Here is a 24716-nt window from a genome sequence, read left to right on the forward strand (position 1 = left end):
ATAAATGACAAAACCAAACAAAAGAGGTCTTTAATAACTATAAATGTGACTAGCACTTACAATTCTAAAGTAACAAATTTTCTTTAGTTATAATTAATTTTTTTGTATTTATTTATAGGGTAAAGTATTAAAATTGCACCCGAATTTTTAAAATATTAATAAAAATAATTTTCACTTTTAATAATGATAAAAATATTTTAAAAATATTATAAAATACGATAAAAATAATTAAAATAATATTATTTTTTAATAATTGACAAATAATTTTTATATTTAATAAATCGCTGATGCATTTGTGTTATGAATGCAATTAAGGAATGAATTTATTGATATCCAGTGTGAATCAATATAGGTAAGTACAAGTAGAGTTCATGAATGACAAGTATAGACCGTATAGTATGTAAATTATAGGTATTGGTATGGGTATGATGTATATTGAAATAAGAAAAATGAAAAGAACATGGATATAACGCACCATCATGTAATCTCACCTACGTAAAAGAGTGAGAAGCATCACCAACACCATGAAGAATAGAGAAACGAAGGAGAAGTCAGAAAGAAAAGATTCAGTATTCACATGTCTTTCTATCTCCTAGCATTTCTTTGGCTTTTAGATCTGGGGACTCCAATAACAAATTTTATTATTGTTCTTCTTGCACAAATTGTGTTCCTTTTTTGTCACTTCACTTTTTACTTTTGCAAGGCTTTCACTCCCCTTTCTCGTGTGATCCAAAATTTTATAAAAATATTTAGATAATTATTTAAAAAGTGTATATAAAAATTGATTAAAATTAAAATTTTATTTTTTAATTTGTTAAAAATATTTTTGATCTTTCATAAAAATAATTGTAGAAAATTTTACTTAATGTAAAATTATTACATTATAAAAATAACACTGTCTTATTTTTATAACGGTATTTGCAAAAAGTTAAATTAAAATTAAAATTTTAAATTATTTTTTAAATTATATATATTTAATATTAAGTATTTTTATTATTTTTAAAATATTTTAAAGATATTTTTATTATTAATAAAAATAAAATAATTTTTATCAATATTTTAATATTTCAAATACAAATTTAATAATTTATTCTTATTTATATTGCATAAAAACTAATTAATACTAATAAAAAATAAAAATTTAGATACAATAAAATTTATATAAAATTAAAAATAATTAAATGACAATTTAACGATTTTTATATATTAACTTCACATCAAATTATGCCCATGAGTTTTCACCGATTAAAAAAGTCCCGTGTTGGTGGTAGGGCGTATCGGATGGAGGCCATTACGGTAAATGTGTGCCAGAGAAGTCACAGCACTTCATGGAAGCTTCTCGTCTGGAAACAAATTGCGGCACGAAATAATCGTGAACGTTGATGGCACATCCAACGGCTGATACTCTTTATCAGCAGGATCCGTCCGATCTTCAAATCTCAAAAGGATCAACGGTCCAAGCAAATTGCAAAGTAAGGAGGCGGCTGTTATATATTTACTAAAAACAAGGTCAGACTCAAGTCTCTCTCCCCCTTTCGCCCTTCGACTTGGCATTTTGCTTTCTTCTCTTCACTCTTCGCTCAATCCCCAAGCTCGCTCTCTGAAACGGCGTCGTTGTGTTCTTCTTCGCTTGCTGCTCCTCCTACAGTCTTACGCTACGAAGTCGTTTGGTACTCCTCCCACTGTCGTTTTCATCAAAACGCGTCGGCGTTTCGTTCGTCTGTCTCCGTTTACTGCAAAACAATAGGGTTTCGTCTCTAGGCCTGTGATCTCTCTATCTTGTATCGAATTGCTGCTTCGCTGAGCACGCTGCTACTTCTGGCTTGTGTTTTTCGGTTACTCAACGGTAATTGCTTATGCGTGTTTGGAATTTCCATTCGAATTCGACTTCTTGTGGTATAAAAAGTTGCCGAATTGGTGTGAAACTGCACCATTTGCATAAAGGGATTTGAGTTTCTTTATGTTTCTCTAAAGAATTTCTTTGCAGTTTCGTTAATTTCTCGGTGCAACAATTCATTCCCCTTTCTAACCTCTATCTCTAGTAGTAGGCTAATTTTGAAAATTGTCATGTTGAATTATGGTTTTTATGTAATTGACATCTCTGAACAGTTATCCTGAACTGCACCTAGCGGTTAGAAGCGAACCGATAAATTGTTATTGGGAACGGATTTTGCTTGTGTTACGATGGCAAAGAGTAGGTTTTCTGGAGGATATTATGGGAACACTGTTGGGACAGCCGGCGAATCCGAGGGATCTGGTAGCTCTGGAAGAATAGACACTGAAATTACTGTTTCAGAGGACTCTTGTGTTCCTACAAGGAAATGTATTAGTTTGAATTCGAGCCGGCGCGATGTGTTTGGGGTTCCAATGCAAGTTGTTCCATTGTCGAAGTTGTCGCACTTTCAAAGAAAAGACCTGGTACTCAAGCTGAGATCAGAGCTTGAGCAGATTCGAGCACTTCAAAAGAAGGTTGAACTACAAGCAGCTAGTGGTGTTGCACTGTCATCCTCCAGTGATATTCTAAGCTGTAGCAATGGGAATAAGCATAATGCATCCCGGATTGAGAACTCGAGGAAACCGTCGATTCCTAGTTCCATACCGGTGAATAAATTGAACGCATCAGCTGATAAACCTCGAAGCTGGAACCGGGGATCTACAGGCAAGTTTCAGTCTGCCGCAAAGAATTCTTCACCCAGCACTGCAAATATTTTGTTGATGAAAGATTGTGAGTCGCTGTTGAAACGGTTGATGAGCCACCAATTTTCTTGGGTTTTCAACTCACCTGTAGATGTGGTGAAGTTGAATCTTCCTGATTATTTCACAATTATCAAGCATCCTATGGATTTGGGAACAATAAAAAAAAAGATAGCTGCTGGATCATATAAGGGTCCCTTGGAATTTGCTGGAGATGTGAGGCTTACATTTTCGAATGCAATGACTTATAATCCCCCTGGGAATGATGTCCATTTCATGGCTGATGCCCTCAACAAATATTTTGAAGTGAGATGGAAAACAATTGAGAAGAAAATTCCAAAAATGGATGCTCTGCCACTGCCTGCAAAGTCAGACACTTTTGAAGATGTGAAAAGTGCAAAGCCAATGCCTCCTTCAAAAAGGAGGAAAATTGCATCAGTGCCCTCTCAACCTGAAGTTTTGCCACCTCCTAAGCGGGTTATGTCGGATCAAGAGAAGCACAAGCTAGGTAGAGAATTGGAGTCTTTGCTGGGAGAAATACCTGTCCATATTATTGAATTCTTAAAAGAACAGAGTTCAAATGGTAGAGAATGTGGAGAGGATGAAATTGAGATTGATATTGATGATCTCAGTGATGACACACTGTTCACACTACGCAAGCTATTGGACGACTATTTGCAGGAGAAGCAGAAGAACAATGCAAAGGTGGAAGCGTGTGAAATAGAGGTATATCAATTTCTTAACCCTTTCATAATTTGAGTTAATCAAGTTTTATCTTAACGGTGGAATCATCCATGTAACCTACATTATACCCTTTGGGTGTGGATGCCTGTGTACTGAGCTGCCTTTTTTATACTAAGTTACTGAACAACCCCCCCCCCTCCCCCCCTCCCCCCGTGCGCTCTCCTTTCTCTCTCCCAATAATGGATGACAACTGTATTTATGATTTTTATTTCTGGTTATCTATGTTTTCTGTTGCAGCTGTTGAATGATTCTGGACCAAGCAATTCTTCTTTGCAAGCATTTAAAGGTTATACTCTGTGTGTTTGTGTCTCTATGCACATGCACGTGTTTGTGTACTCAATTTGATTTTCTATTTGAATTTGTGCCACTTGTAGCTAATGATCCAGCTGATGAAGAAGTGGACATTGGTGGAAATGAGCCTCCTGTCTCTAGCTGTCCTCCTTTGGACATTGAAAAGGATACAACTCATACTGTGGACAAACGGTTAAGTCCTGGTAGCTCCAGTGGTAAGTGGGGTTTGAATTTTTACATGATGCATTGTATACGGAAATAATGTGCGACTATGTGATACATTTGGTACATGATAGGGGAGTATTACAGTCATATATTATATGCTTGTTCTGTTGTTTTATCACAGCTATAAACTGAATTTTCAGAAAAGCAACCAATGCATTCAAAGTTAGACCTATGCGAATCTTGAAGTAAAAAATGCTAGTTTTGTTTCCAGATGAGGGAAAATAGTTTTTATTTGTTCAGATGATGTTACTGCACCTAAAGCTTACTTGTTTGATTTAGATTTTGAGTACGTCAAACGCTTTTGTATCCTTATCGCCTTATAGCTTAGGCAATGAAGTTGAATATTAACTTGGGACATTTGGCTACATTTTACTGCAAGCTAACTGATGATTCATTGCAACATGCTTGAAGAAACTTTCAGTAGCTTTCGATTCTGCATTTTAGAATCTCAAGGCCACTATTACCTCATTGCTGTTTATTATCTCTCTCTCTCTCTCTCTCTCTCTCTCTCTCTCTGGCCATACTCAAACACCATTTGGACAACTTCCCTTTCAGCTAAATGCTTTGGAATTCTCTCTTTTGAATTGCCCATATTTTTTACATCAACTGGCGACTATAATATCTGATGTGGGCATTGTGCAGATATGGACTCTGGTAGTTCTTCTGGTAGTGAATCCGGTGATGGGAAAGCAAGTCCAGTAAATGTTGCAAAGGTCTGGTTTGTTATTAAGTGGAAGATTTTATTTAGTTATCTGTAATTGCTGGTGCTGTTCCTAATCTGTTCTATGATTTCTTTGGCTACATGCTGTAATCTAATTTTTGGTTTGGGTTCTTCTACAGGAACCAGAAAATGTGGGTTCTGGGGATCAATTGGAAGAAAAGCTTAAGGCTACTGATGACCTTGAAATAAATCGTGAGTTCTTGGTTTGTCTTTTTCATACTAATTAAAGGTGAAAAACATGATTCACAGTTTGGAAAAAAGAATGCATTTCTTTATGCTAAAATTAAACTCTCCAAGCCTAGATGCTATTTTGATAACTGCACTAAGGTGCACAATATAAAGCAGAAGTTATTAGAGTTCAATATTGCCTAGACAAGGCCTTGATATCACTTATAATTGTTGGGAAATCCTTTCATCTTGAGCTAGTTTATGAGGTTGAGTTAGGTCTACTCAATTCTAATGAGAGCATTATCCAACTAGGATTATGTTAGGATCCAACTGCAAGTTATCTGATTCAACCCAGAATGGAAGTATGGGATTCCGATGGGGGGTTTATAAGCCCTTCAACTCCCAATCACAATAGATAGTATTTAGATGTGGTTCTCTTAGGGTTCTTTTCAATTCCTACTAGAGACTTCCACCATATCCTTTAAATAAAGTTGATGTGGGTTGTAATGCCAGAACTGAGACGCCCAGGACTAATGAAGGGACTAGTGAACATCCAGCCTGTTTGGGCAGGGGTGGGATGTTATAACCTTTTCAATAATTTGACATGCAAATAGGGTAGGAAGGGACTTGCCAATGGAGCATCAAGGAAGGACCAACTTTTGGCAAGGAAAGTAAGGATGTGTCCTGGCCTCAAACACGCGCGCGCGTGCGCGCGCACACACACAAATTCTCTCTTGCAAAAATGGGTCCTAATTGATACATATTTTTCTTTAATTTTTTTTTCCATTTTATGCAAAAATTCATTCCTAAAAACTCTAAATAGATAAAATTCTCAATCGTCGAAGCCTGAAAATTCAAATTAAAATTGAATTTCTAAGTTCTAATTTTTTCCCATATAAAAATAAACTTCAAACCTTCAAAATCCATATGTTAAGTTCCTCCAAATTTTTTTGTTCCTTTTCCTCACAATCCAAACCCACAAGACATGTTCATTTTCATTTCCCACAACTTTTAACTCTTTGGTGGGTGCACCATCACATTCACCTTCTCTCTCCCCCCATTATGGCTATATTGGGTTACACACAAATTTAGGAAAGAAATTTTATGCAGATGAGTTTTCAAAGAGTAAGTTTTCATGTGAGAAAATATTACCAGAACAGTGTACTTCTAATCTTATTTGGTATTTGTTAAATTATAAAAAAAATCACAAATTTAGTTTTTTTTAAAGCATTTCAAAAACATTACACGACTTAGTGAGTCAAATCTTGTAAAAGATGAAGTAATTTAATCACGGAAAAAGAGCACAAGAGAGAGTATTGTTCCACTGGGATTGTAGTTGAAAGTTATCAAAGTCACCAAGTTCTGCTAATCAAACAACAGGTAGGATTAGCTGTTGTGCTCATCAAAACAGGTGGAACTTGTTTAACTTTTGATTTTAATCTTTAAAAAAGGAGACACCAAGATCCTGAAGGAATTCAAATTACGAGAAATGCTAGAGTTCACTTCCATCTAACTATCGCAGAAGGTTTTCCTTGAATTCCATTTCAGAATTATTTCACAGTGACCATACAATAGGTCAAGTTGGGCTGCCTATGGTATTAAAGAACAAGGTTCTGAAAACCGGACCGATCATCGAATCGTTCTGGTTACTGGTTTATTGGTTCAATCAGTTGAATCGTGATCCAACCAGAAAAACTGTTTTATAATAAAATAATAAATAAATTATAAATAAATACTCTAAAACATAATTATAGTCTAATATAAACTTTAAAATATCTTCAAAATTTAAAGCAATACATGAAATGTCATCAACCAAAGTCTTAAGATCATTAGAAAAAGTACAAACTTAAATCCAAATATGAAATATGAATTGCCAACATAAAAGTGTCATCAATCATCAAAATCCGCAAAAATTTGTTGCAGATTTGCGGTGTTGGGATCATCTTCACCTTCATTTCCACCCTCTTTAGCAGAAGAATCAAAAGATGCAGCATAAAGACCACTACTACCACTGTCACTTTGATATAAATGAGCATCAATATCACCTAATAAAACACACATATCATCATACGGAACTTTAGGACACTTTCTAACATCTCCGGTTATCTTTGCCAAGTGTTTTTTCATTCTGTGAATTCTGCCTCCTCCAAAAATTGTAGACAAAATAAACATTGATATTGTGGCTTTTCATTCATTACTTGGTTGATTAGCAACCAAATTATTATCCACGGAAATATTATTATCAGCAAATGCTTCTTGGTTGATATTATTATTCATAACTGAAATCAATAAACAATCAACACAGTCACAATCTAAATACAATTAAATCACAAAACAATATAGTAAAACACGAGCTAATCACTAATCACTAATCTGACTGATTATTGGTTCTTAAACAAATGCTCGTGTTTTACTATATTATTGGTTCTTAATCACACTGTTCTCTCTGTCCTGCACTCATAAACAAATGCTCCCTTGGTGTTTGGTGATGGACTATCATGGTGACCCTAACCTAAATACCCTTGTTCGGAAAAAAACATTGCTGATTTCATGGGACCTATCCTGAGCCAAAATGGTATTCGGATCTCTAGATCAAGAGCTTAGACTACTAAAGAATTTGTCAATTCCAAACAATGCTAAAAGTTTAACTTGTTCCATAAATTGTTCCTTTCATCTGAATTGTCAAACATGAATGAAACACAGCAGTATCCACATAAAATAACTTCAAGGAAGTCCATTTTTTTTCTTCCCTCTTCTATATATTCAAATGAGAGGATGATATATAGTGAATCCACCTATTGAGATTTTAGACATCAATTGGGAATACATTTTTATTATTACTAATGATAAAGCTTACATTATCTTTTATTAATCATTGGGCCCTTACCTGTTATTCCCTGCAGAATCTGTTAGTGGCTTGGATCAACTTGAGGATAACTCTCAGCATAAGCCAAGTTCTCTTGATTCTGACTACCGTCAAGATGGTAAGTTTGCGTGGTTTACTGAAGATACATCTTTTAGTGATATGCACTATATGAACACAGAATCTTATTTATGTTGCAGGAGACAGTGGTCCTACCGAGAGACAGGTTTCTCCTGATAAACTTTATCGAGCTGCCATATTGAAGAAGCGATTTGCTGATACTATCTTGAAAGCACGAGAAAAGACGCTCACACAAGTAAGTACATTTTATATTTGAACTAACCTGGAACAATATTCTCTATTAACGTGTCCTTCTGATCCTTACTTATATCTAAATTCAATTTAATTTAATTTGATTAAATTTGGCTGAGCTCAGGATGAGAAAGGGGATCCAGAGAAGTTGCGCCAGGTTAGAGAAAAACTTGAAATGGAACAACGAAAAGGTAATTTGCATCTTAATACATGTGCCACATAAGAGTGCTGATCACATACTTGCTATCCAACTTATGAATTTTAACTAACCTGTATGAGGTTGACTCGTTCTTGAGCAGAAAAGGCAAGGCTACAAGCCGAAGCAAAGGCTGCTGAAGATGCTCGAAAGCGGGCTGAAGCAGAAGCAGCTGCGGAAACCAAACGAAAGAGGGAACTCGAAAGAGAAGCCGCAAGACAAGCATTACTGCAGGTAAATAGGCATACTCTGGCTTGCCGAAATGCATCCATTGCCCATTTGCTCAGATTTTATTGGGTTATATACTGGCATCTGTGCAGATGGAAAAGACAGTTGAAATCAATGAGAATTCTCGGTTTCTCGAAGATTTGGAAATGCTTAGAGCTGTGCCTGCTGAGCAGTTGCCGAGCTCTGTTGATGAGACAAGTCCTGATCACTCTCAGGATGGCCTGGGGAGTTTCAAGTTTGCCGGGAACAATCCCTTGGAACAGCTTGGATTATATATGAAAGTGGATGATGAGGAAGAGGAAGGAGAGCCACCCTGTGTTTCAAACCCTGTGAATGATGTAGAAGAGGGAGAGATTGATTAAGTTACTCGTATTTTGTATGATGAACCGGGGAGAAAAGTATAATTATCTTCGTCCCTTTAAATTTCCCGACTCCACTTCTTTTAATGTTTTTTATTGTTGAAAATATTAAAAAAAAAAAAAGAATAAAACGTTATATAGTTCCCAAAATGCACTAAACCCATCACAGATGGGAGGGAGCATATTTGCTTGCCGCACAATCCAGCTTCTAGAATAGAAACATTATTTAGGGTGTTTGAGTGACTTCCATTTAGGTTAAGTGATATTTATATGTGGTTTTTTCTTGATATGTTACTTCATGTATATAATAGTTCATTATTATATGTTGTACAATGCTCACTACCATATTTTTGTAAAATGCAGAAATATTGAATGTGATGGATTTTAGCGTGGTTAGTGTAGATCTATATTATATTAAGTTTAATTTGATAAAATTTTTATTTTTAAAAAGTAACTTATAAAAAATTTAACTTTTAAAAGATAATTTTTTAAAAATTGTAGTATTTGTATTTGATAAATTAAATTAAAAATAATTTTTAATAAGTATAAGCATCAATGAATATATTTAATAAAATAATTTTTAAAATTTAAAAATACTATAATAGATATTGTTACGGTGGGTAACCGGAGATTAATGGATTGGACTGATAAGGTTGGCCCAAACGTCTGGAGGAGAGGACTTTTGACTTGATTCGCGTCTGAGAGCTACTGTCCGACTTGTGTATGTGAATGTGAAAGAATGGGGAGTAGTACCTGCAAAGACATTCCGATACCAAAGTTAGCAAAGGGTTTTAGCAGGTTTAGAAAGTATTGGAACTTAGAGATACTTGAGGGGTGTCAGTGTATTTATAGTGGTAAACCAATAACCAACGTTGAAGTAGTTCCACCTTTTAAGGTGGATAACCACCTTTTAAGGTGGATAACCGTCCCTTTATCTTAGGGAAGTTGAGATATAGCTCCTGGAAGTGGGTTGAGAAATTTTAGGGGCAATTACTTATTTGAATAAGCATTATCTGCCAGCTATCCTTCGATCCCGACTTTTTTGGAGCGAGTCTGTGTTGGATCCGACTTCTTGTGAGAAGGTCGGTGGCAAGTGAAGGCTAATCTTTGGATTGGACTTTTTAGGTTTATTAGGACCTGGGCCTTAGTGTTGGGCCAGGGTATGAACAGTGCCCTACTCGAGTCCAATCACTTTCACTTATGAGTTGGATTCGAGTAGGTGAGCTCAGTCTTGTAGTCGACGTGATTGAAAACCGACGTGATTTGAAACCAACGTAATTTAAAACCGACGTGTTTTGAATTTTTCAACAGTCGCGTCTAATCAAATGCCGCGTCTGTTTCGGGTTTCGCATTTACACGTGGGAGCAGTTACTTTGGTAACGGCGCATTTCTTTAATGATTGCATCGCTTTTTACCAAGTTGCCCCTGGTGTGTTTATAAATGCTTTTCCCTCTCTTTTCTTTGTTTTCTTTCGCCTTCTAAAAACTTCCTGCAATCCTTACTCTTTTCAAAGAAAGAAGCTTTTTGGCCTTCCTTCTCGGAGTGCTTTACTGCTGCTACGCTTGTTCTCTTTCGCTTTCGCAAACGAAGGTTAGTTCTTTCCTTTTTCTCTTCTACCATTTTGTGCTTTTACTTTATGCATTAGAGGAGTTTTTGCGTGTTGTTATTGAGTACTTGGTCTTAGTCATTTTTGCTTTCACGCCCTTGAGAGAGGCTGCTCCGTTTTTTAGAGGTTTTGTGCATGATCCTTTTCCATTTTCCTTTGTAGGTTTTTGTCGCTTTTTCTCCCATTTCTTTTTACTGGAAAGGATGACTTCTCACGTTTCTTAGTGGGTAGGCATTACTGTTCTTGGGGAGGAACCCTTAGTAGATACAGACTACATCACCGATCTCCGCACCCACCATAGGATTTGTGTTCTTGATGAGGATGAACCAAAGTATGAGTTGATTGTCCCGGGTCCTGAAGACCAGGTTTATTTTGGGAAGGCTGCCGATGCTGACCCCCATTTCTTTTTTATGTATGAGAGGCTCTTTACCCGTTTAGGAGTTTTTCTACCTTTCTCTGATTTTAAGATAGAGGTTTTGAACCATTGCCGAGTTGCTCCCAGCCAACTTCACCCCAACTCTTGGGGTTTCATGAAAATTTATCAACTTGTCAGTCGAGAGCTAGACTTTCCACTCTCCACAAAAATCTTTTTCTATCTTTTTCATTTGACCAAGCCTTTTAGTGGTCAAAATAACAAGCAGCAGTGGGTGTCTTTTCGGACCATTCAAGGTCGGAAAGTTTTCTCTATCTTTGATGAGTCTTTTTATGATTTTAAAAACTTTTTCTTCAAAATTCAAGCCGTAGAGGGTCACCATCCTTTTTTTCTGGACGAAACCTCTTCTCCCCACTTTCCTCTTTACTGGTTAGAGGCCTCTCCTGTGGAGAAGTATGGTCTGGAGAATTTGGATGAGGTAGAAGAGGCTGTTGTAGGATTTTTTCGAGATGCTTGGGGGAGGGCCCCTAATTTGGATACAAAGAAGTTTCTTCTAGGCTCTCCGAGTTTTATACGGACCCAACTAGGTAGTCTTTCTTTGTTGTAGACTAGTTTCCGATTTGTTCGTGATATTCTTCCGACCTATAGTCTTCCGACTTGTAGTCTAGTTCTTTTGTTTTCCTCTTTTCAGAGATGGTGAAGAAAGGTTCCAGCGCCTCCTACCAGAAGGTCCAAGACGCAAAGAGAAGGTCGCAGGCACGGGTTGATGCTGCGAGGGCTGCCGGCACTCCTCCTCCCTCCTCCTCCTCCTCCTCCTCCTCCTCCTCCTCCTCCTCCTCCTCGTGATTTGGGGACCTCTTCTCGCCCAATTATGGTAACTTCTACTTCTGCCTCTTCTCTTCCTCCTCCCATCCTTCCTGCCCAAGCTTCCTCTGAACCTGAGAGGAAGAAGCGCAAGACTTCGAGGTCAGGCGCTTCTTCTAGGGATTTTGATGGTCCTAAATTTGTTCGGAATCACATCTTTCCCCATACTCATATTAATATGGATGACGCTTCCGTTCGAAACCATCTTAATATCCTGGTTCAGGGGAGTGTTCGGGCTGCTAGGGTATGTACAAAATTTCTTGATATTTTTGAAAATACTCCCCTTAGCTCTTTGGGTTCTACCCAAAAAGTTGAAGAGCTGGAGGGGAGGATTTTCCTTTATCAAGAGGAAGAGAAGAGGTTCCAAGAGGAAGTTGCTGGTTTGAAGGAGGAGAGGTCCCGACTTCAAGAGAGGAAGAAGAAGTTGATGGCTCAGTGTGCCATGACGGAGGGCCTGAAAGAAAAGGCGGAGCAGAATTATATCAGGATCTTTACTGACAACATTGACCTTCAGCGGGAGTTGGAGAAAGGTCGGGAGGCTTATTAGGATCTGGAGGACTCCGTAGCGGAGAGCTCGGAGGAGGCCTGGAGGATCTTTAAGGAACAGGTCGGTGTTATTGCTCCTGGCCTGGATCTTTCTCCTCTTGATCCTGATAAGATCGTTGTGAATGGGGCTATTGTTTCTCCTCCCCGACCTGAGACGGATTCTGAGCTGAAGACCCGTGGCCAAAGGATTGTAGAATCTCGTCCTCGAGAGGGATCTCAGCCGACGTCTTCAGACATTCCGACTCCTGCTGCTGAAGAGACTGCTCCGTCTTCTCCTGCTGCTGTCCCGACCTCTCTACCTTCTGGTGATGCCGATCCTTCTTTTACTTGATCTGAGCTATTTGGGGCCCGGCTTGTGGGCCCCTCTTGAACAATTTTTATCTTTGTTTCTTGTGGTGGTTGTTCCTGACTTTCCTTGGCCTTTTATGGCTGTTAACAAAAAATTTAATTTTTGCTTTAAAAATAACACTTTTTTGGATAAGGGTTTTTCTTAAGATATTTGATTTGTGCATGCTTTTCGTAGTTTCTTTGGATTTCTCGTAAGTAACCTCTTTGATCTTTTTATTTGGAAAAAACCTTTTTATCTTGGCAGGCTGTGTTTGGTCTAAGTGTGGTTTTCAGAGACTTGGGACAGCTTCTACCTTTGATTTCTGATGGTTTTTCTTATCTATTTTTGCATTCCTTGTACCCAATTTTTGTTTATTGAGTTTTCTGTATCTTAGGTTATTTTTGCGATGCATTTTGATTTTCTCGGTTCCTCCGACTAGGTAGTCGTTTTAGGTTTTGGGATTCTGAGTTATTGCGATCGACTGTGTAACCTCTTTACACCGACTTGTACCTCGTCGTTTCATCCTACCGGCCACATAGGTCGGGCATGGGATTTTCATGTTTTATCGAGCTTAAGTCGGCACGTTTCATAGGAAAATAATTATTGGAATTTATAAAGAGATGTAAAAAAAGATCTTTATTTATTGACAAAGATACTTTTTGTTACTAAGGGGTTAAAAATTGTTGCCCCTTAGCCTCTACTTTGATGCCTCGTTAAAACCCCTTTCAGGAAAATCCTTCTTTTTGGGAAAAAACTATGGTTTTGAAAATCGAACTGGATCGGCTGGTTCAACTGGATTAACTGGGAACCGGTCACCTAGCCGGTCCGGATAAGGTCAGAAACCGTTTGGCAAAAAACTGGTGAAAAAATTGGTCAAACCGGCGGTTAACTGGTGAACCGGTAGAACCATCCAGTTTTTTTCAGGATTTTCGGTTCGGTATATAAGCTCTAACGCGTCATTCCCACGCCACCCCCACCTCTTTATCTCATCTCTGAGAATCAGAAACCTTACCCTAACCTAACCCCAGCCACCAGCCCGCCATCACAATCCCCCATGGCCGAACTCTTCTTCTCCAGTAGATGGTGCTTTTGCCGCCGGCGGGAATCGTGGGTGCCGTTACACTCTTCTCATCGCCAATCCCTTCTCATCTTTTCTCTTCTCGTCACTGTCGCACAAAGGAAGCGTTGACCCGTGGCATAACCGTCGCGAAGGTTTCCCGGTCGATCGTCATCTCTTCAAGCGCGCGCTCTCTCTCTCACTCACTCTCTCTGTGTCTGAGCTTCGAGCTCTTTGTCGCTCTCTGTTCGAGTTCACTTCCCTTGTTCCGTTGTCATCAGCCCGTCACTTCCCATCCCATTCCTCCCTCGCCGTCACTTTTCTTCCTCCTTCGCCGCCGGTAAGCGCTGCTGCTTTACTTAATATTGCTTGGTTTGTACATTTGTTAATAATACCGATTCTGGGTTTTGGGTTCTTTGATTTCTGATTCTGAGTTTGATAATTTTGCTTAATCTGAGTTACTGATTTTCTGAAATAATGATTGATTGAATGATTTGATTAAATATTTTCTTTGCTAGGTTAATTTGTTTGAGTTACTTTTGTTGAAGGTTAATTTATTTTTGCTGGGTGTTGAAGATGGAACAGAAACAACAGCCAGAAGACATTATTTATTCAATTTGTTGAATGGTGATGTAATTCTGAATTCAATTTAATTTGGATTCTGACTTTGGAATTCGATTCAAATTAGTTTTTGCTACTGATATGTTTTCAGATTAGTTTGGATTCATAAGTTATAACTATACTGTTAACTATGTTCCCTTCCCTTTTTCTGTGTAGTGTATTTTCCACTTTTCCCTCCCTAGCACAATAGCATAAAAACTAGAGTAAATGAATGGAACACAAGCACAATAATGCAAACACAAATGTGACGAGGGTGATGCGAACAAGTGATCGTGAAGAGTCTTATAACCTGGGTTTGATCTAGCAACATAGTATTTTACTATTTGTCGATAATTCATTGTTGAGCTGGGATAATAGGTCAATTCAGTTCATGATAAGTAGAAGTATTTGGCTCGGCTAGTCCTTAAATGCTTGCTTCTGAGTGAAGCACAGAATTGTTGGAACCCTGTCTCTTTTTATTATATGCTTCTGTTCAGTTTTCATGTCACATTCAACCTTCTAGGGTTGAAGGTGAAAAGCCTTATGGTAGACTAACAGTCTTCTTGTGAAGCATGAGTCAAAAACAGTGTCAATGTGCTTCTATATATCTGAATCAGTGTATTTCAAAGTCCTGCATATGGTAAACCGGTTATGTATCAACAAACTATGCTTGTTTGTACTAATATACCTTTGTTTTGAATAGTATCATTCAATCTATTTATACTTTACAGCCACAATTTAAGTGTTGCTAGATGATATGTACACAAGCCATGCCAATTTAAATTCTTTTGGGTTTCTTAGTATCACTATATTTCTCTTCCTTAATGATCTATGAAGTTGTTTAGTTATAAACTTTGATGTTTGAAGTTGTTTGTGAACCTCTAATATTAAGTTATGGATAATTTATTATATGAAATTTTAAATTTTATTAAGTTAGAAATTATTGAATTTATATATTTAAAATTATTTTTAGGTTTTTTAATAATTTTATTTAATATTTAATTAAACCGGTTGAACTCCGATTGAATTCCGGTCGAACCAGTGAACCATTGAACCAGTGACCTCACCGGTTTATTGACCAGTCCGGTTCTCGCAACCTTGGAAAAAACCATGAAGTCGGGAAAAAGAGTACACCAAGGAGTGAAGTTTGCTTTTAACTATAGTACCTTTTCATATTACAAGCATGCCACGACCTAGGTAGCTCGGTACCGTTCAAGTCGGTTACCTTGTAGTATCCCTTTCCTAAGACTTCACTTATCTTATATGGTCCTTTCCAATTAGCAGCGAACTTTCCTTCCCCCGACTTGTTGACTCCGATGTCATTTCTGATTAAGACCAAGTCGTCTGGGGCGAAGCTTCTTCGAATGACTTTTTTGTTGTATCTATTTGTCATCCTTTGCTTCGGCGCTGCTTCTCTTATCTGGGCTTATTCTCGGACTTTGGGGAATAGCTCGAGTTCTTCCTTGTGCCCCTGTACGTTGCCAACCTCGTCGTAGAAGCTCATCCTTGGACTTTGCTCATTGATTTCAATTGGTATCATGGCTTCTATGCCATACACAAGTCGGAAAGGTGTTTCCCCTATGGCGGACTGAGGTGTAGTCCGATACGCCCATAGTACTTGGGGGAGTTCCTTAGCCCATGCTCCTTTTGCATCTTGCAACCTTTTCTTCAACCCAGCCAGTATGACTTTGTTAGCTGCCTCAGCTTGCCCATTTGCTTGTGGATGTTCTACTGAGGTGAACCGATGCTTGATCTTCATACTGGCTACCAGATTTCTGAAGGTGGAGTCTGTGAATTGAGTTCCATTATCAGTGGTAATGGAGTGGGGGATTCCATACCTTGTGATAATGTTTTTGTAGAGGAATTTCTGACTTCTTTGGGCGGTGATGGTTGCCAATGGTTCTGCTTCAATCCATTTCGTGAAGTAGTCTACTCCCACTATTAGGTACTTTACTTGTCCAGGCGCCTGGGGAAAGGGTCCTAATAGGTCCAATCCCCACTTTGTAAAAGGCCATGGAGAAGTTATGCTAATGAGCTCCTCGGGGGGAGCAACGTGGAAGTTTGCATGCATTTGGCATGGTTGACACCTCTTTACGAACTAGGTTGCATCTTTCTGCAAGGTCGGCCAGTAGAATCCGGCTCGGATGACTTTCCTAGCCAAAGACCTTGCTCCGAGATGATTTCCGCAGACACTATTGTGGACTTCCTCCAATACCTCTGCCGTCCATGAAGTCGGGATGCACTTCAATAGTGGTGTAGATATTCCTCTTTTATAAAGGATATTTTTTACCAGAGTGTAGCTTTGTGCTTCCCTCCGGATTTTCTTGGCCTATTTTTCTTCTTTGGGTAGGATTTTAAATTTCAGGTATTCGATTAATGGGTTCATCCATCCGAGGTCCAATTCGGAGACTTCAAGGATGTCTTGTTTGCCCTTTGTTTTTGTAATTGAGGGTTCTTGGAGAGTTACTTGGATTAGGCTTCTATTATTCCCTCCGAGCTTGGAACTTGCTACTTGGAGAGGGCGTCTGCTTTGCTGTTGAGATCCCAAGTTATGTGTTTGACCTCGATTTTTACAAAATGCCTAAGTTACTCCAAGATTTTGTCTAAGTACCTCTTCATATTGAGGTCTTTAGCCAGATATTCTCTATTTATTTGGGAGGTCACCACCTGAGAGTCGCTGAACATGACTACTTTGGTCGCTCCGACTTCTTCGGCTAGCTTTAACCCTGCAATCAAGACTTCATACTCTGCCTGATTGTTAGAGGCTGGAAATTCAAATTTGAGAGAAATTTCCACTTGAGTTCCCTCTTGGTTGACTAATATTATGCCTTTACCGCTTCCGACTTTGTTGGAGGATTCATCCACGTATAGCTCCCAGGTGGTGGAGGTTTCCTCTTGATCTCCTGCATATTCTGCCACGAAGTCGGTGAGGGATTGGGCTTTAATTGCCGTCCGAGTTTCGTACTTGAGGTCGAACTCGGATAGCTCTATGGCCCATTGAACCATTCTACCCGCAATATCCATTTTCTGAAGGATTTGCTTCATGGGCTGGTTCGTCTGAACTCTTATTGTGTGTGCTTGGAAATAAGGTCGTAACCTTCGAGAGGCTATAATTAAGACATACGCAAACTTTTCAAGTTTTTAATACCTCAATCAGGGCCTTGTAGGACTTTGTTGGTGAAGTATACAGGATGCTGCCCGACCTCGTCTTCCCGTATTAAAGCTGAGGATACAACTTTGTTAGCTACGGACAAATGCAGGACGAGTTCTTCCCCAACTTTAGGTCGGGTCAGAATAGGAGATTGGCTTAAAAACCTTTTGAACTCCTGGAATTCTTCTTTGCACTCAGGGGTCCATTCGAACTGGCATCTTTTTCTTAGTAGGGAGAAGAATGGTAGGGATCTTAATGCTGATCCTGCCAAGAACCTGGAGAGAGCTGCAAGTCGGCCGTTTAACTGCTGGACCTCCCTTAAGCAAGTCGGGCTTTTCATTTCTAGGACTACTTTGCACTTATCGGAGTTGGCTTCAATCCCTCCTTTGTGTAAGCATAAATCCCAAAAATTTCCCTGCCTCCACCCCGAAGGTGTATTTTGCAGGATTCAATCTCATCCCATGCATCCTAATGGTGTTGAAGACTTGCGAGAGGTCGGTCAAGAGGTCGGCCTCATCCTTGGTTTTTACTAGCATGTCTTCTACGTAGACTTCCATTAAACTCCCAAGGTGAGGTGAAAACAACTTATTCATCAGCCTTTGATATGTGGCTCCTACATTTTTTAACCCAAAAGGCATGACTACATAGCAATAGTTTGCTCTTGGCATGATGAAAGATGTCTTTTCTTGATCCGGCTTATACATCGGGATTTGATTATATCCCGAGTACGCATCCATAAACGACAAGTATTGATACCCTGAGCTGGAGTCTACTAAGGTATCAATATTTGAAAGTGGATATAGGTCTTTAGGACACGCCTGGTTTAGGTCGGTGTAGTCAACGCACATCCTCCACTTGCCGTTTTGCTTTTTGACCAGCACCACATTTGCCAGCCACGCCGGATATTTAACCTCTTTGATGAAGCCAGCTTCTAGGAGGGCTTGTACTTGCTCTTCCACCACTTGGGTCCGTTCAGGTCCGAGCTTCCGTCTTCTTTGCTGAACAGGTCGTGATCCGGGGTATACTGATAGCCTATGCGACATGAGTTCGGGATCTATCCCTGGCATATCGGAGACTTTCCAGGCGAAGAGGTCGGAATTCTCTTTGTAGGAGCTTTATAAGCTTCTGCTTCAGATCTTCTTTTAGGCTGGCTCATATATTGGTAATTTTTCCTTCCTCTTTTCCGACCTGTATCTCTTCAGTTTTTCCCCCGGGTTGTGGTCGTAACTCTTCTCTAGTCCTGATTCCTCCGAGCTCAATTGTGTGCACCTCCTTACCCTTTCCTCTCAGGTTCAGGCTTTCGTTGTAGTATTTTCTTGCCAATTTCTGGTCTCTCCTAATGGTTGCAATTTCCTTTGGTGTTGGGAATTTCATGCAAAGGTGGGGGGTGGACACCACTACTCCGAGCCGATTTATGGTAGTTCTGCCTATTAGGGCATTGTAGGTTGAACCCACATCGACGACTATGAAGTCAATACTCAGAGTTTTGGATTTTTCCCCTTTTCCAAAAGTTGTGCGGAGGGGTATGAATCCTAGTGGCTTAATTGGTGTATCCCCCAACCCGTATAAAGTGTCAGGGTAAGCTCTTAATTCCTTTTCATCCAACCCCAACTTATCAAATGCTGGTTTGAACAGGATATCGGCCGAGCTTCCCTGATCTACCAGGGTTCTGTGTAAATGGACATTGGCAAGGATCATAGTGATCACTACTGGATTATCATGTCCGGGAACTATGCCTTGCCCATCTTCTTTAGTGAAGGAAATGGTAGGAAGGTCGGGAACTTCGCCTCCGACCTGGTAGACTTCCTTCAGGTGTCTTTTGCGAGATGACTTTGTGAGACCACCTTCCGCGAACCCTCCTGAGATCATGTGTATATGTCTTTTCGGGGTCTGTGGAGGCGGGTCTCTTTGGTCCTCGTCATCTCACTTCTTTTTGCCATGATGATCCGACCTTTCCATGAGATACCTATCAAGCCGACCTTCTCTGGCCAGCTTTTCTATCACATTCTTTAGGTCGTAGCAATCATTTGTTGAGTGACCATATAGTTTATGGTACTTACAGTAGTCGCTACGACTTCCCCCCTTTTATTTTTGATGGGCCTAGGGGGAGGCAGTCTTTCAGTATGGAAAATTTTCCTGTATATATCAACTAGAAAAACTCGTAGAGGAGTATAGGAGTGATATCTCCTAGGCCTTTCAGGGCCGGCTTCCTCTTTCTTTTTGGGCCTTTTTCTCTCTCTTTTGATGAGTGAGAGTGACCAGGTCGCCAACTTTGCTCTCGAAGCCTGACATTTTTCTCCATGTTGATATACTTCTCAACTCTTTCCTGTACATCACTCAGGGAGGTCGGGTGCCTTTTCGAGATGGACTGGGAGAAGGGACCTTCTCGGAGTCCATTTACTAGGCCCATAATCACTACTTCCGTGGGTAGGTCTTGAATTTCTAAACACGCTTTCCATGTAGTCCCTCAAAGGTTCTCCACCTCCTGTTTTACTCCTAGGAGGCTCGGTGTGTGCTTCATTTTGTCCTTTTGGATTGAGAATCGCATGAGGAACTTCTGCGAGAGGTCGTCGAAACTAGTGACCGACCTTGGGGGGAAGCTATCGAACCACTTCATCACTGCTTTAGTAAGGGCTATCGGGAAAGCCTTGCAGCGAGTAAAATCAGAAGCGTCGGCTAGGTACATCCGACTTTTAAAATTGCTTAAGTGATGCTTTGGATCCGTAGTTCCATCGTAGAGGTCCATGTCAGGACTTTTAAAGTTTCTTGGCACTTTTGCCCTCATTATGTCCTCACTGAATGGATCTTCTCCTCCCAAGGGAGAGTCTTCTCGGTCACTGCGAGAGTTTCGACCTTTGAGAGCGGACTCTAGTCTTAAGAGCTTTTCCTCAAGCTCCTTTCGCCGCTCAATCTCGTTTCTCAAATTTCTCTCTGCCTCTCGTTGTCGTTCCAGCTCTTGCTTCAATTGCTCCAGGCGCCCTTGGTGGCCATGGAATAGTCCCATAAAATCAGTTGCATGGGGCTGCCCTTCCTTTCCTGGTTCGCGCCCTTCAAAGGAGTTTCCCTTTTGGTCCTTTACTCCTGAAGTGTCTTCTTTGTGCTGGTTAGTCGTCCCTTGGTGGGTGACTATTGCTCTGTCGTTATTAGCGGCGTCCTGATTCTCTTGCTCAGAATCAGACGCTGTGTTTCCATCCTCATTGAATTCGTCCGTCATTACTGGTTGATCTCTCGGGTCCCCGGCAACGGCGCCAATGTTACGGTGGATAACCGGAGATTAATGGACTGGACTGATAAGGTTGGCCCAAACGTCTGGAGGAGAGGACCTCCGACTTGATTCGCGTCTGGGAGCTACCGTCCGACTTGTTTATGTGAAAGAATGTGGGTGGTACTTGCAAAGACACTCTGATGCCTAAGTTAGCAAAGGGTTTTAGCAGGTTTAGAAAGTATTGGAACTTAGAGATACCTGAGGGGTGTTAGTGTATTTATAGTGGTGAACCAATAACCACCGTTGAAGTAGTTCCATCTTTTAAGGTGGATAACCATTCCTTTATCTTAGGGAAGTTGAGATATAACTCCTGAAAGTGGGTTGAGAGATTTTAGGGGCAGTTACTTATTTGAATAAGCATTATCTGCCCGCTATCCTTCGATCCCGACTTCTTTGGAGCGAGTCTGTGTTGGATCCGACTTCTTGTGAGATGGTCGGTGGCAAGTGAAGGCTAATCTTTAGATTGGGCCTTTTAAGTTTATTTGGACCTAAGTCTTAGTGTTGAGTTAGGGTATAAACAGATATTAATATAAAAATTAAATTTAAATATTAATTAATATATAAAATTATATTAGATATTTTAATTATAATAAATACAAGTCAATTTAAAAAAAAATTAGGTGTTTTTAAAAGTATTTTAACTTGTAAAAATTGCAAACATTACAAGCACAAGCGCGCAAGTATTTTGATTTTTATCAAAGACAAAACGAAATACTTTTTGAAAATTTTTTATCAAATTAAGTCTTAGAATTCGTTTGGAAAGCTTTAAAAGTAATTTTGAGTTTTTGACTTATAAAAATAGTAGTATTAATGTCTGGTGTAATTTTTAAAATTAAATTGTAACTTTTTAAAAAACTATTAGGAGCTTATAGAAAAATTAAAAAAAAATGACTTCTCTCATAATACTACTTTTTTTTATTACATTTCTATAAAATAAGTACTTTTAGAATTAAAAGTCAAAACACAAAATAACTTATTTATAAGCTACTTTTAATATAGTCATTTATTATTTAAGTTATTTTTTAAAAATAACTTAATTAAACTGTTTATCCAAACTGAACTTTAGTATAATTTACACAACTTTAGCTTTTAGGTTTGTCAAACAACGGTTGGAATGGTGAGCAATGATTTTGGGTCAATTGTATCCTCCTTTTTGTTGGTCACTAGCGTTAATTATCGAGTATATATTAGTTTAAGGTTAATTACTAATTTCTAACTTCCTTCAAATTTAGCTTTCTTTTTTAGGTGAGGGTTTAGTTATGAAGCTGCTTGTATATATACCATTCAAATATCAGATTCAAGACATGGTGTAAATTCTACAAAATTATGTCGTGTTAATTCTTGTGTTTATCTAGAGTTTTATTTATCAAAACAGAATGGTACAAGTCAAACGTTAGTGAATTGTGTTTGCTTCCCTTCTAGGTTACGTTGCTTAAAAGATAGGTTTTTAGGCGTTTCCCAATCTCGGAATTCCTTCATCTCCCTACATGAAAACGTGTAGAATTTGTTTTATGGCACTCTGCAAGTTTTGGATACCCGTATAAAAGGCTTCATGAAATAATATATTTCGGAAAACAATAAACTCTAAGATTTATAAGGCGGTCTGTATTTTATTTAATTTTTGTAAGAATAAACCACCAAAAAAAATTTGGTCTTTTATAAAAAAATTGTACAAAAAATATTCACTTAGCGTAAACTCACCAAATTTTAAAAGATGAAAATATTTCAATTTTTAAAATTCAATCTCTAAAATCTTTTTTAAGAATATATATTTAAAAATTGGATACTTTTGTCGCGTTTTAAGATATTTTGAAGTATTTTTGTGATAAATAAATTAAAAAAAAACTTTGTCTATGATTTGATAATTCGAAGATCTATAGGTGGTTTACTCTTTTGGTAATCAAGGTTGTATTGTTATTAGTCTTTTGATGAAATGCTAAGCGAACGTTAAAGCTTGGGGTATATTTTATTGGATTTCATATACAGTCAATTTATTTAATATTTATTTAAAATTAAAAGTTGGAAAAAAAAATACTATATCACATGTAGAGTGATTTAAGTATTTTGGATATATTATTAAGCAAAATAGAGAAATTGAGGAAGATATGTACTACATTATTCAATTGAGTTGTTCAAAATAGTCAAATACGGATGGATTTATATAAAACAAAAAAATATCTTTAAAATTTAAGGGTAAATTTTATCGTATTGCTATAAAATCAACTATATTATATAGAATTAGAGTAATAAACAATAAAGAGTGAACATACTTAAAAGATAGTAAAGTTTCGTCAAATAATTTAAAAATGTAAGAAGAAGATCGAAAAAATATTCATAAAATTTATACCATATATGAAGTTGTCAAGAGAGATCTATATATATAAAAGATTTTACTACAAAAATAATATATAATAAGACATAATAACATCATTTGAGTGATAATAAGATAAGAATTTTATTGCCCAAGTGTAAGTGTTATTTGATGAAGGACCAATTCATCTAAGTATTCTAGTATTTTTTTTCTTTCTTAATCGTTTACTCTGTTTTCCAAGATTCCAGCGCTTAAAACACAGCATTTAATGTGAATACTCCTGGCAAAGGGAAGAGACATGAGGCAACAGTAGATGTCAATGGTATGAAGGGAATGGGTGGATTGCATTGAATATGTTGGGAGTTGGCAGCACAATTTTTACTATTTCCATCTAAAATGGTATCGTACAATCATGTCTACTTCAATGATTTCGAAACTATCCTCATGCCTTCATCTACCTCACCATGTGCTTTAGGCGTTCTCAAATGTATGTGAAAGGGTTTGAAAGGGTTTTTCTAAAATCTTAAAGGAACTAATCACTTTTCCCTTAGTTACCGTGGAATTGTATACATTAATGGGATTAATAAGAATTTGAGCTTATTTGTGTGGCTAAACTTGGACTCATCCACCTTTTTTTTTTTTTTTTTTTAACTAAAGATAGGAGATTCGAACCCGCAACCTCTTAATTGAGTATGGGGAGACTATGCCATTTGAGCTATTACTCATTGACAAAATTTAGAAAGATAGGAGACTTGAACCCGCAACCTCTTAATTGAGTATGGAAAGTCTATGCCATTTGAGTTATTACTCATTGGCTAGACTCATCCACTTGATTGCCACTATTGTTAAAGTTAGTTATTCGTATGATAAAGAAAAACCCTAAATTATTCAATTTTGATTGGACTATAAAGTAACTCTAGAAAATATAAAGGTCTCAATACAATGAAAATATAAATTTTTTATTTTATACAAAAACAGTGACATTAATAATGTGCTTTCAGAAATGAAACTTAAGTAATTAATTTTGAAATAGTGACAATTAAGTTAATAAGTTGCTAAGAATAATCATTGACCTATTAAATTATGTAATAAATTTAAGGCAATTATTTAAGTATATCTTCAAAAAAGCAGAGGATAATTATCTTCTACGGTATATAATTGCTATAATTAATTTGTGAATTTAATTTTGATGAATTACTATAAATATAAAATATTTTTATACATATATCTAATTACGTAATACCACATCAAAAATAATTATCTTTTATATTAACAGTATAAATGGTCATTCAAAATAAATAAATGTGATTAGACGACTGTGTAAAACGTTTTAAACTATTAGTGTATAAAAATTAAATTCTAAATTTATTATATATACTTATAACACATAATAAAATTATCACATCTCTAATCAATTTAATTTATAATTAAAATTTGGACAAAAATAAATTTTGAAAAATACATTAAATTTTTTCTAAAATTATTCAAGTATTTGTCAAATTGTATATTTTTGAAAGGGTATAAATGATACCATAATTTAATCCGTTAGAAATCAATTCAAACATAATCTTTCACATTCATAAAAATATATAAAAAAATTATTTTATGCCAATAAATAAAAAATTTAATTTTAATATACTGTTGGTATAAAATATTTTATACCGTTATTCAATCACATATATTTCTTTAGATAATCATTCACATAATTAATATGAAGAATATATAAATAGTAGTTACTTTGTTGAAGTAGTCTTACCTAATTAACTACACATATAAAATTATTTTATATTAACAATACATGAAAATTAATACAT

At 37.5% G+C, this 24716-nt stretch overlaps 1 protein-coding gene across 1 annotated transcript; it reads left to right on the forward strand.

Moving 5' to 3' along the window:
- The first annotated feature begins 1517 nt into the window (after positions 1 to 1517).
- Positions 1518 to 9179, forward strand: LOC112755135 (transcription factor GTE8). The gene is made up of 11 exons (XM_025803048.3): positions 1518 to 1846; positions 2110 to 3420; positions 3676 to 3724; positions 3813 to 3944; positions 4597 to 4667; positions 4795 to 4867; positions 7747 to 7827; positions 7907 to 8022; positions 8143 to 8209; positions 8318 to 8448; positions 8535 to 9179. The coding sequence occupies exons 2-11, from the start codon at positions 2185 to 2187 to the stop codon at positions 8802 to 8804; spliced, it is 2226 nt and encodes a 741-aa protein (XP_025658833.1). The 5' UTR covers positions 1518 to 1846; positions 2110 to 2184; the 3' UTR covers positions 8805 to 9179.
- Positions 9180 to 24716: the final 15537 nt, after the last annotated feature.

This window comes from Arachis hypogaea, chromosome 16, assembly GCF_003086295.3.
Source record: "Arachis hypogaea cultivar Tifrunner chromosome 16, arahy.Tifrunner.gnm2.J5K5, whole genome shotgun sequence".
In the NCBI taxonomy this organism is placed as follows: Eukaryota; Viridiplantae; Streptophyta; class Magnoliopsida; order Fabales; family Fabaceae; genus Arachis; species Arachis hypogaea.